At 34.2% G+C, this 14,103-nt stretch overlaps 1 protein-coding gene across 5 annotated transcripts in view; it reads left to right on the top strand.

Annotated features, from left to right (window-relative positions):
• LOC150097918 (SREBP regulating gene protein) overlaps window positions 1-14,103 on the top strand; it is a 146,454-nt gene that overhangs the window by 96,396 nt on the left and 35,955 nt on the right. For 3 of the 5 annotated variants that reach the window (XM_090406547.1, XM_090406545.1, XM_090406544.1), the window contains one exon: window positions 3,857-3,935. In XM_090406547.1, coding sequence (XP_090262673.1) covers window positions 3,857-3,935 — 79 coding nt within the window. Of the gene's footprint in view, window positions 1-3,856; window positions 4,283-14,103 lie in introns of all 5 variants that reach the window. The other 2 variants (XM_090406548.1, XM_090406546.1) reach the window with 1 other exon arrangement.

The raw sequence follows: 14,103 nt of genomic DNA, 5'->3' as shown, positions 1-14,103 counted from the left end.
GGAGGGGGATACCCCTGAAATCCCAACTGACTTCCTCAAATGCTTGATTCTCTTCTTTACACAAGGCCCAAGTTCATTAATGTGTTTCTCAGATATTATAGATGTTTGGGAACCAGTGTCAATTAGTGCTTCAAAATTCTTTCTGAAGATTCTTCCTTTCACTTTCATTCCGGGGAAATTTTCATTGCCCTGTTCCCCCCCCCCCCCCCCTTTTTAGTAGGTAATCTAGCACACGTGAGCGATGTCGTCTCTGTTCGTTATCTGGTTCTACGATCATTTTGTGCTATAAAGGAATCTCGAGCAATATGACCCAACTTGTTGCAGTTGAAACACCTGGGAATTTCTCGGCGGTAGTTTTTTCCACTCTCTTTCTCTGAGGACAAAAAGGTTTCTTTCTACAGCTTGCAGACATTTCTTCCAGCTTCTTCATCATGTGATCCATTTTCTCCAGCATAGGTTGCTGTAGTCTTTCAACCTCGTCGCTGACAATTTTCTTTACTTTTTCTTCTTGCAAAGAGGTGAGCATTTGATTTTTGACCGGATCAATTGTTAGCTGACTGATCACAGCATCAAGACGTTCCATGAGTGGTCTTTGTATCTTCTCTACCTCTTGCCTGACTATTCATCATACTTCATCGGAATTACTAGCACCTACTGCAACAGTGTAAATTGACTCAGAGTTGCTTTCTTTGTAGTCTTTTAATACCCCTTTTTGTTTCTCTTTTTCTTCTGTTTTGTCCCTCACAGGGTTGGATTCTTGTCAGTGTGCATGTTTTCTCTATTAATATTAATGTGACTGACAGAAGTTCTGGGGTAAATGTCTCCCAACAACTGTTCCCTTTCAAGCACAGCATCATAGCATTCCTTTAAATTTTGTATCATCTTCCCAAGTGCAGTCTCCTTTAACTTCTGCCTCAAACCAATTCTAAATATCTGGAATACAGTCCATTCCAGATGTCGTTTTTCTTCATCAGGGACACATAATGTGTTTGCAAATGTGATCATCCTATTGTGGTAGTCAGAGACACTTTTATTTTCCTTTTGGGTTATACTCTGGAGGTTCCATAGGTCCTACGTTTTTTGTTTTGGAAAACTGGGAGGTTAGAATTTGTTTAAACCTCTGGCATTCCAAACTTTCCTTCAATAAGGGTGAGGAGTAGAGAAAGCTTTTCGCTCCGCCAACCAGTTTACTGCGAAGCAGTATGAGTAACCGGAAGTCACTCCATCGCCCTATCTTTCTGAGCTCCTCTCTATAGTCAAAATATGCCCCCACATCATCAGATTCTTTGCCAGAGAACTGAGGGAAGATTTGTTGGGGGTTTATGGTTTTAAAGAACTCTGGGTCACTCATCTTGGTTATATTAGGTAGGGACATACTTACCCTCTTAGATTAACACTTTATTCTTAACTCAAAATTTCACTACAATACTTTCAATTCTTAAATGAGTTCTGTTTCTGAGTTTATTGTGCACATTAAATTTTCAAGCGCATCCTGTCGACTGCTGTGCCATTATGTCTGGTACTTCCCTATTTATTTATTATTTTATATTATTCACTTATCTTATTTAATTTCAGCTCTTCCATTGCCGACAAATTTATATTCTTTAAGTCGACTGCGCCAGCCGGCAACTGAAGTCTGAGACACAATTTTAAGCTACTGAAAACAATATAGGGATCAAGTGGTCTGCAGTCGTGATCCCCCTTTCTTAGTTACTAATAGATTCCCCTATTACTTATGCATGGTCCGGAATTTACAAGTGGTAACTCAATTCTCAGAACAATGACAGATTCACGTGGTTTGAATTAAAGAAATACATTTATTTAGACAAAATACATATATACACTTTAGTCAGAATTTCAATTCTAAAGAGCCTGAACTCCCCTCCCCTCTTAAATTTACATATCCAAAAAAATTTACTCTAAAATCTTATAGTATCAATCTCACACACTCTTCTTTGTATAACTATATTCAGGCTCGGTTAATTTCTACTGAGTTGCTCAGTTCCCATATATAGGAATAACACATATACATAGATACATTCTACAACTCTAGTGTGAAGCATATCAGATGTACTCCGTCTTGCAAAATTCACGAGACAATATTCTCTCTTATGTTCAGGCTTTATCCTCCCCCAAAATTCAGTTAATATTTAAATTCAAATTTAATACAATGATAACAGTGTTTCTTCTAACATAAACAGTCCGAAGCCATGGTTTCCAGCTCAGCTTAAGTTTAGGGTGTCACTTGCTCTTTAGACGTAGACAGAATGTCCAAAAGATTACAGTTCTTTAGATACAAAGTAGAAGTTGACTATATGGAGCTCCTTAACGTTCTGTTTCCTATAACCTCTTTGGTTATTATTCAAGTTTTAATACGAAAGCTTGCATCTTACCATTCTTGCCTTTCTGGTAGTTATTGGGACTTCCTTAACTAGACTTCTGGGTTTCTTCACCGTATATCTCTTATGTCATCTGCGGCATACTTCTATTCTTTTCGAAAGAGATTCACCTCTTTGCTGTTTTATACGTTGGCATGGCTAACCACAGCCCTTTTCTGGAACTCTGGCCGCATTCCTCAGTTGTGGCTATGGTCGACACGGCACGTACAGCAACGGGAAATGTTGCTGGGCATGGCGGCAAGCTTCACAGCTATCCAGCACTTCGATCAGGAACCAGGAACAGAAAATAAGAGAACGATTGAATTCTGCGCCCAAAACCTATATACCTCATGTGAATGCCCTCTCTTGGTGGCTATGTCATGCACATAGCGGCGGCCGATTGGTCACCGCAGCTCCGAACTGTTTTTGACATGGCTCAATATATGTATTATCTTATGTACATCTTTCAGTAATTATACATAATTTTCCCCTGTTAATTAAATCTACAAACATTATCTATTTAAATTATGGGTTAGTCAAAATTCACTTAATATCTACAAAAAACGTTTAGACACAGTTCTGAGTTACCAAGATGCACATTTTCTTCTGAAGGCATAAGCATGTCCATATCCATGGCATTTAACGTTACCTTATGTTGGGTCGGAAATAGGATGACTCATTAAAAGTGAGTTGGCACTTTTTCCGACACAACAGCTGTTAGACATGTTAATTAGTGAAAATGCAAATTATATAATCAGATGTTAGAATAAGCAAAGGTAGTATTGGGGGTAGATAGTTGAATAAATTTTTGTGAAATAAGTGAGAGACGTTAGCCAAAACACTAAACTAGAAGTGTGCAAGACAGTGTTGAAATAATTTTTAAATTATGGATCGGACACTTCGTTAGAAATAAAGCAGTTGATCAAAGACCATGTCATAGATATGAGAGTTGTGAAGAAAATTAAGTTAGTGAATAAATGGCATCAGTAACAGAGTTATATTAAAATGAAGATGTTAGAAAGGAACTTGTCATTTGTTAGGATTCTAGGAATGTGAACAGAGCTAATCTAAGATGATTAGACTAAAACAGGTTATCTGGAAAATGATTTAGAGGAAGATCAGAATGTAGGTGAATTGATGCATTAAGTAGTTTTCCAAAATATAGGTTACAGTATTTGAGTCCTTACAAGTAAGAGATTAATTTAAAACGAAATTGTTGGAAGGAAATTATTAAAACTTAGTCTTGTACCACTATCCCATACACCTCTTAAGAGTACATATCAGGAATGTGATGAAGAATGTCTTGAACTTACTTGTCAGTTCATTGTCAAATAGTTATTACTGTCTGGTAGTATATTTTATATTGCCTAGTACTGGATGTTAATATTTTATTGTAATTGATTTGTTATTCTTGTATGTCATATATAATTTAAAGATTTTTTTTCCTCCCTAATATTTTTTTTTGTATTTCTTGGTAGAGTGTCCAACACGAGAACTCATATAGAGATCCCAAAGCCAAACACTGCTATGGAGAATCTGCCCCTGCTGTTCATTCAGGTGTTTCTTAACATTTGTACATAATTTCTGTGTATGGTTGTCAGCCATATAATTACTCCAAAGAACATCAGATATGTAAAATTTTTTTATGTATAAAACCATGCTCATGTATATATTTGTGTATATATTGTAAAAAAAAAATTAAAATAGAAAACTAATTATCAAAGAATTGAGAACATTTGAGAAGTATTTGTATATATTGTTATAAATATCAGTTGATATTATTTGCAAGCAGATTCTACATAAAAGTGAGTTATGTCATTTTAAGTAGTTACTTGACTAAAATTTATGTGGACTAATAGATGTGTAAACAAGCATTTGGCTATTCATCTTAGGGAGAGAAAAAAGTAAGCATTTCCAGATTGCTTTTAATTTCTATGAATAATTAAAATTCAGAAATTTTGAGAAATTTTATATTTTTACATGTAGTAGACAGTGATAAAAATCAAATAAATAGAATATAGTAAATTTTTTTTAGATTAAATTACACATCCACTGAGTAAATAATTTTACAGTATACCTATGCATACCATAAAATGATGTAAAATGCATTGTGATAAATTAAACCATAGTCTATAAATTAACATTTGTACTCCATTTTTTATAGGAATAAGTCTTTGTAAAAAAAAATCTAGCTGGCTTGAGGTGTGGTTGAACAAAGTGTATCATTTCTTGTTAATTAAATAAGTTACTTATGAAAATTTTCTGTATACTTCATATTTAACTTGCCATCTTCAGTAAAAGTTATAAGTGATAGATGAACTTATGAGAGAAAATAAGTAGCCAGGGTAGCTCACAGGATTACTTAATTATTGAAGAGCACAAACAAGCAGAGATAAGAGAGAAGTTATCATCCCTCTCTATATGGCCTTGATACAACCACATCTGGATTACTATGCTCTGATCAGGTCACTGGGTTTCCTGGCAATGAGGAAGTGGTGGAGAGACTTTAGAGGTGAGTGGTCTGTGGAATGCTCCTCCAGAAAAGGGGGGGGGGATTTGATAGGAATATTTAAGTTATTTAAAGTTTATAGGATTAATACAAAGAAAATATTTTGGTGCTTGCCTAGAGGGGATAGGACAAGAGGCCATCCCTGGGAGTTGGGTAAGAGTGTGATTAGCAAGGGTGTGAGGACTAGATTTTTCACTTTGGGGAGTGGTGAATGAATGGATTGGGTTGCCACAGTCAGTTGTGAGTGCGTTGTCAACTTCTTTAATTCACATGAAAACAAGGAAAATAAGTACATAATATTTATTTAAAGCCATATATTTCAGGCTGAAATATTCAATTTTAAATAAATATTATTTACTTATTTCCATGTATTTTCATGTGCATTAAAGAAACCTTGTGACACAGGTATCTCTTGAACAACAGTTTGTCTGTTAATGGTTTCAAGGAGAGGTATGATGTGTTGTTAGTTTGGATCTCCCACAGTGAGTCTTAGGACTCCATGGAGGTGCTCTTGCAATATAATAAGTTCATCAGTACCTCAGTGTGGGTATTGAGAAAGTTGACCAATACCTGAATTCAGGAATGGATGAATGTATCATATTCTAATCCATTCATCCATTCAGGAATGGATGAATGGATTAGAATATGATACTCTATAAAGAGGAGAGGGACAGTATAGCTTTGTGAAATGGAGATATTCACCCCAGTAATTTACTTGTTTTCTATATTAAAGTGCATTTCAGTTGGACAAAGGAAATAATTATGCTGTATTACTGCTGGAGTTCAGTGTTAGTCTTAGGAGTTGGGTAACTTGCTTGCCATTCAACAGTCTTTATACAGGACTGTTGAATGCTTTGCCAATCTATTACTTAAATTTGGGCAAATGAAGATGGATAGAAATATGGTGGTTGATAGACAGTTGTGTTTGATGGAAACAGAATGTAGGATAATTGGTGGTGTGCTAATTTGTGCTTAATGATGCTATGGAGAATTTGGGAAGGTATATATGGTTGTTTATTAATAATGCTAAGCTGGAGAGGATGTTAGCAAATGAAGGTGAAGCTCCTGCTATAGGGTGTGAATAGTCTGCTATTATGCATAAAGGATAATGTTTGCCTGTTTTGGTGTAAAATGTAAAGTTATAAATTTTGGATTGAAGTGATTGCAGTGATGGTATTGCACTGCAAGAAATTGAGTGATGGAAAGAAAGGAATAAGTAACTTATTGGCCTTTATAAGTGGTGATTATATCAGATTTTGGCAAATTATGCAAAAATTATGCCTACTTGCTTGCCATTCAAAAACTTTTACTCAGTAGGAGTTCCATAAAGTGATTAGGGGTGCTACATCTGTGTTTTCTTAAAAAGATTATGTTTAGAAAGTTTTTTTTTTTTTTATGAAATAAAAAATATATAAGTTTTGTGCAGTCTGCAGCTGCTTAGTTGGCAGGGGTGAGTGGGTGAGCATATTTGTTGCGCTGGATGTGATCATCCATACTACTGAATGATCATATCCAAGGTAGATATCATGTAGATATAGTCTTTAAGTGATGACTAAAATGGTGACAGGCATGGGATGCATTCTTAGAGGAGTAGATTGAAGGTTTACAGTTGCAAAATTTAGTTGATAGGCAGAAAAACTTAAGCTTAATAAGGGAATTTTATAAGATATATGTACAGAATTTTGTAATACATGGCAGGAGGGAAAAGAACAATGAATCATTCCCTGTGAATTAAATAAGAGTGTAGTTAGTAAGGATATGAGGACTAGATATTTTTTTGGAGAATGGTGAATAAGTGAATGAGCTTTATTTCATCAACTCCATGTATAGCAATTGTGTTATCAGTGAACATGTTTAAGGAGCTGCATGATTGGCATTGTTTAAATATGGTTATCATGGGTCTCAATGATGAGTATTAGGACTCTGGAGATGTCAGAATAATAAGAATAAAAAATAATGATAATTGTTATTTTGACATTTTTCAATTGTTTGTCATAAGTAAAACTTGGTTTTGGCAATCCCTTTTTGATATAAACTCAGCTTGTTCTTCACTAATTTTGTCTTCAGTGGTTTTTCTTAGCTTATTTCGATAAATCATTCCTGAAACATTCACTAGAGAAATTCTTCTGCAATTCTCAAATGAAGTATTCCCCCTTTTTATAAATTGGTATTGTGAGGGAGCTCTATCACAATAATCTATGATTTGACTCTGTGGCCACTCTTTGCAAAACTTATACTTCCGTATTTAAGCATTTCAAGTCAAATATCCACTTCAACTTTGCCACATTTCAGATTTCTGATGGCTTTTCTGCCTTCAGTATTGAAATGTAATCTTGATAGCATTCCTCTTCAATATTTTCTATTTCAGTTACTTATTTCATTTAATAATTTTTCAAATTAATTGATCCAAACAATCCTTGAATACAGTTTTTATATCCATTTTATTATTCCCATGAGTTTTGTTTTGTTCCCTACTACTTTTACACATAACTTGGCATTGCTATATTTTTCTCTTGGGAATGCATGCTTATTTCAGGGACAGAAATTTTCTGTATGATTTTATTTTGCATGATTAATTTTTTTTAATTACCTGTGTCTACCACTGCCACAGAAATTAAAGAGGTTATTATACATCTATCTTTGCAATGATTACACCATATGATGCTTCACTGGTTGAATCATTCAACATTTTCTTCAGATTTGGCCACTCAGTCTCTAAGATTTAGATCTTGTTTTTAAAAGTTTCATCTTTTTTCCTAATAATACTTCTATAGTTATATCTATTTACCCAGATGGCCAAGATGATTACACTTCTGTGGTTCCTCACTGAGTACTAAAAAGACATTAGAGCATAATCTCTCCTAGTGATTCTTCATTTAAAAAAAAATCATAATCCTATTTCCAGTAAGAATAAACAAATGCCAACAACAGAACTATTCGTTTAATAACTGACGGAAGGTCTTTTTGCATCATTATTTAGTCGAGTGAACAGTGCAACTCTAGACTTGACCTGTAGATCTCATACTCTGACACTGAAATTAAGAGTAGCTGCATTTCCTAAGGTGGATGCAGTAACTGATGTCTTAAAATAGCACTATCTATAATTATGTATTTATCAATATTATTATTTTCTCTGAAATGAATAAGAATATGCACTTTTTCATTCTACTTCAAGGTTCACAGGATAGCTCATGTTTCTACTGATATTACCAGTGATTTCCTTCAATAGGGTCTCGTTGAAGGAGATCAACATCATCTGTCATACCTTTTCTTGAATCCATTCATGCTACTGCACTCACCACCTCCAATGGCAAGCTATTCCAACTGCTCTATAAGCAAAAAAATCTAGTTCTCATCTCTTTCTTAACTTCATTCATTTTTAACTTCCATGATGTCGTCTCATCCTATTCCGACTTTCTATAAGATGAAAAATTCCATCTACTGGGATCCTGTGAGACCCTTGTAGAAGTTTGTAGGTTTCTATCATATCGGCCATCTTTTTCCTGTTACTATCCTTAGTTTACAAATTTTCAATCTGTTCTCATAATCTACATTCCGCAGTACTGATATTATTTTTAACACTCTCCTTTGCACCCTTTCCACTATATCTGCATCACCTTAGAAACCAGGAGCACATTATCTACTCACAGTAGTCCACTGTTTTTCATTGTGGTGATGAATAGTGTCCTTGATATGGCTAATGACTAGAAAGGAGAAACAGCTGTTTTTTTAGATGTAGTGATTTGGACACATTCAGAAGAAACCAGGCAAATAGAATAGTGTGACACAGAACTATGGATTACATATTAATAACAGGAAGTATGAGAACATGGTTTTAAATCATAGTGGAAATGTAAACATTAATTGTGCTAGACTTATTGGGCAAGATTTGAAGATTAGTGAAAAATTCAAATGTCTGGGATGTATACTTTCTAGTGATAGTAATTTAGACCAGGTGATAATGGGGATTTCACTAGGTCACACTTTTTTAACAGTATAAGCAGTCTTAAAAGTGAGATCCCACTTAAGTGCAAGCTGGTAACAAAAGTTACTTTTTGCCTATTTTGACTTATGCAGCAGAGAAATGGAAACTAACAAAAAAGGACATGAATAGTATACAAGTAATGGAAATTAAAGTTTTAATGGACAATGTTGACAAAAACAAGGAAAGATCAAATAAGAAATGTGGATGTTAGGATAGTTTAGGAGAAAAATCCAGCCTACTAACCTGATAAGTGCCTTCGTAGCACAATTGGAAAAACGACGGTACGTTGTGCCCTTCGATTAGAAAAGGCCTTAGCTCGATTCTCGTCATGATGGGAGGAATCTTTATATGGACTTTTTCAATTGAAGGTGAGTTAGCCAATCTCATACAGAGGTATCAGGTTTTTTTCTCCCGGAAACTTGGGTTTTTCATCCCTCATACAGACAAATCGGCCATTCAGAACACATGCAATTTACAGACAAAAAATACTAGATTGGTAGTGTCACGAATTTGTATTTGTGACACTACCAATTATCCAAATATAATATCCAAACTCATATGTTTCAGCTTAAAAGCAAACTTTTCATGTGGTACCCTGTCAAATGCCTTTGAAAAATATATATATAAAAAAAAAAAAATGACATTGACAGTGTACACCTTATTATCATCCTCTGCTCATTACTCATGGTAAAATATAACCAGATTAGTAAAAAAGAAGTGTCCCTTAACAAATTCAAGCTGCCTTGCATAAATAACATTTCTTTTATCTGCCCAATTCTGTACATGAGTTTTTACCAATTTCTTCAAAATTTTAACTACAGAAAAAACACAAACAGACTCCATTTTACCACCACCCTTATGTAATGGCACTATCTTACTCTCTTTCCGCTTTCCAGGAACCTGTCCCATTGCAAGACTTTCATTAAACAGACAAGTTAATGGCACACTCAGTTCCATAGCACATTCCCTTAACACATGCAGTGAAACACCATTAGGTTGTCCTGCCTTACTGACGTTTAGCATACTCAGTATTCAGAATAGACCCTCTTCATTCACCTCACTGCTCCTTATTCCCAGAAGGATAAGGAGCAGTGAGGAACCATTTATTCCTTCTGGGAATAAATCTTACTTAAAAATAACCTTGTTAATTTCAATATTAGTGACACTCAATTCTGCTTTCTTACAAATAAAAAAGGGACTTTCCTTCCAGCCTTACTTTTGCCAGCATCCAAATCTCTGGACAAAACAAGATTTTCCTTCTTGGAATGACTAACTTTTAGTTAGTCATTCCAGGGACTTCTTAGCATCCATGAAATTAGGTTCTCTTCTTACTTTGTCTCTGAATTGCTATTACAGTTGATCCTTGAAGCACACATACTTGAAATGCACAGGTCCCCTTATATACAGTTTTTTATGAATAAATATATTTGAAAATTTTTTGGAGATTTGCAACAATTTGAAAAAAACTCACAGACAAACTGTAGTTTAGAAATATCGAAAATATTAAGAAAAAGTTAAGTACATTATGAATGTAATATAACATAAAATATATGTAGATACTTGTCTCTTTTGTCATTTACTACCATAAAGTATACACAAATCTATTATAAAAAGCTAAAATTTATCAAAACTTACAGACCATACGTGGCCATTTGCAGTTGACAGAAATGCAAACAAACATAAAGATGTAGTGTTAAATCATAACTGCATAAAATTAACTGTTATTAATTAGTTAAATTAATTAGCAGAAAATAAAATTTTTATAGCAATTCATTCATTAGTGTATGGGCTAGGCTACAGGGAAGCAATCATTGATTACATTAGGCTACCATAAAACAATCATATTGCTGCTGCTTCATTATCATTGCATGAATCATTAATCAATCTGTAAATAAATATGAATAATTTCTTTTTCACATTATCTTTTCATTTTTGATATCTGGTGTTAGTAATATGCATAATATCTACAGTGTTTTGTATCATATAAGACAATATTGATGTACATACTGACAGACAGATGATTCATCTTGTAAACAGATGACATAAATTTACAGTATCAATAAATACAGTACAGTACTGTAAATGTATTTTCACTTCCTTATGATTTTCTTTAATAACATTTTCTTTTCTCTAGCTTACTGTATTTAAGAATATAGTATATATACATATAAAATATGTGTTAATCGACTGTTTATGTTATCGGTAAGACTTTCAGTCAACAGTAGGCTATTAGTAGTTAAGTCTTTGGGGAATCAAAAGTCATATGTGGATTTCCAAAAAAATGCAGGGGATGGGATCAACACCCCTAACCCCCTGTGTTGTTCAAGGGTCAACTGTATTTCAATACAAATCCATTGTGCTGTTGAATACTACTGACACTTGGGATAGCACCCCAAAGAACATCTTAAAAATACCTGGTTGTTCAGAGAAGTGCAAGTAGGCTGAATCTGTCTCTTATCAATTCACTCTTTTGCACAGACATTCAAGTTTCTACTGCTTGAATATCTATGAATATTTATGTGAAAATGTATAAAATGAATTACTAAAGAAAGAGCTATATGGTTCATTTCGGTGATGCAAAGTTACGTAGGTAAAGTGGATATTAGATCCAACATTATTTCAAAGCCGAATGTTTGTGGAAACTATGAAAGTTTCATAAAATTGACCTGAGAGCTTACAAGAATACAATCCTCTGTAATCGGATTTAGTTTAGTTTGCACTACTTAAAAGACATGATTACTACCCAAACATCTATATATTCGCACTTTTATTAGTACATTTTTTTAAGGTTTCACTGGTCTGATAGCTGTTTCGAACTGGTTGGTTCTCTTCAGAGACCAGGCAGAAACCTTAAGAGAGCAAATATTCTCATTCAGTACTAAGGAAATCAAATGTCAGAGACATTTCTCTGACATTTTAGTGCATGTATAAAATGAATATTTTCATGGTCACTGTTCATCAGAATTTTCATTGCTCTATTCAAAATCTATAGAAACACATCCACAAGATATTGAACACTGTTCATAGTTTAACTCCAAACTCAAAGAACAATGGGTTTTACAATGTATGTAGGATTCTATGTGTATACATTAATTGAAGGAAATTTAGTTTAATTGTTTTGTCTCAAATTCAGCTCTTGAGATATTACCACTACCCAGCATGTATGGTTAATGGTGATATCTAATATAAAATATTAGATATAAAATGTCAGGTGATATAAAATGTCAGAGAAATGTCAGAGACATTTCTCTGACATTTTAGTGCATGTATAAAATGAATATTTTCATGGTCACTGTTCATCAGAATTTTCATTGCTCTATTCAAAATCTATAGAAACACATCCACAAGATATTGAACACTGTTCATAGTTTAACTCCAAACTCAAAGAACAATGGGTTTTACAATGTATGTAGGATTCTATGTGTATACATTAATTGAAGGAAATTTAGTTTAATTGTTTTGTCTCAAATTCAGCTCTTGAGATATTACCACTACCCAGCATGTATGGTTAATGGTGATATCTCACCACTCTTTGGATAATTAAAGTTCATGATGATTACTTGTTTACTAATCTTAGTAAACAAGTAATTGGTGATGCATTATTTCATTGTCATCAGCAACTGATCTTGGATCTGTAACAATTGTTTGCTGCATGGAAAATATTGCAGCCATAGCTTTCTACCCCTAACTGGATTCAAATTATCTGATATCATTAGCATCACACCTTTTCTCTTTTGTCTTGTCCATCCTTCCTTCTTAAAAATATTGTACCCTTTACATTCGATACCAGTTAATATATCTGCTTCTGGGAGCAAGGTCTCACTAATATGCCAGCAGTCTGAGACCATAGGGTAACAAACTTAACCTTGTCTTCTTTATACTCTGGCATTTGTGTGCAGACATAATAAGTTATCTTCATGTTTTTTTGTACACTCACCAGTGTATCTGCATGAACCAGTTGGATAAATTTCAAAACTCTCTTCATATCGATTGCTTCACTTATACAGACATCCTTGCACATAATAAGTCTGAACTGGATGAACACACAGTCGTCATAATCACTTCCACTATTAAACATATTTGTAACAGTAACACAAATATATCTTAGTCTCCTTTATGCATAGATTCTTGCTATTCCTCTCATCATGATATAGTTCCTCTGACGCTCTCATGCCAATAAATAATTTCTTCAGACTCCTGATACCAAAGATATTCAAATGTAGGCCATCCCTCCTACATAAATCTATAAAACAAGGTGGTCTGAAGAAAGACAACCTTTTACTGCTCTGTGGTGGAAGATAAATATAAGTTTGGAACAGGTTTCATTCAAAAAAAAAAAAAAAAAAATATATATATATATATATATATAGAGAGAGAGAGAGAGAGAGAGACATCTGTGACTGAATTAGAAGCTTTTAATGAAAGAATAATCAAGATGGTTCAAGATAACTTTTATTAATGTATATGCACTCACAGAATCTGCAAAAGAGGAAATAAAAGATGAATTCTGTAAAATTCATGTTGGAGGTTTAATGGAATATTATGAGCACTGAGAAAGGATTAAAACTAATTTTAATGCTTCCAATATTTCATCCCAGTCACAGAGACATCTTCAGGGATTACAAATAACTTTGTGTAACAACACACACAAATACAATACAATACAATGGTAAGTAAAACAAGTGAGTGAAACTAAAGTTCTATCTAGGTGCCCCCTCTATGGGCATTTGCAGGTGGCCTAGGATGTAAAGAGAGATCTCTGATAATTAATATTTTCCAAATTTTGGGAAGTTTTATGCAACTGTATTTGTTTAAATTAGGTTGATTCCTAGTGCAGATGCAGATTCAAAAAATAGCCTTTCTTTTTTGAATTTGTTATGGTGGAGCATGGTGGTTTTTTCCAGGAGGTCCTGTAGGTTGTATCCAAAACATGGTTTGCAAGGCCAGATTGACCATAATCGTGATTGCAGATGTATGGCTTGTGTTCTTCTAACTGGATGGTTGCTGATCTGCCTGTCTGTCTGAAGTAAGCTAGCTTACAGGAACAAGGTACTCTATATACTCCACACACTGAGAGAGGAGGGAGCTGATCTTTGGTGGAATGGATAAGGTAGTAAGTTTACAGCGGGGCTTAAACGCTGTATGCTAGTTGTATTTTTTTAACGACCTGGCTATTTTTTCTGATGTGCCTTGGATGTAAGGTATGGTGATGGCATTTCTGAAGTCCTTCT

The sequence above is a fragment of the Typopeltis vanoorti genome, chromosome 16, assembly GCF_054136105.1.
Source record: "Typopeltis vanoorti isolate ZY-2024b chromosome 16, IOZ_Tvanoo_1.0, whole genome shotgun sequence".
NCBI classification, from domain to species: domain Eukaryota; kingdom Metazoa; phylum Arthropoda; class Arachnida; order Uropygi; family Thelyphonidae; genus Typopeltis; species Typopeltis vanoorti.
This window is presented reverse-complemented; position numbering and strand designations above follow the sequence as displayed.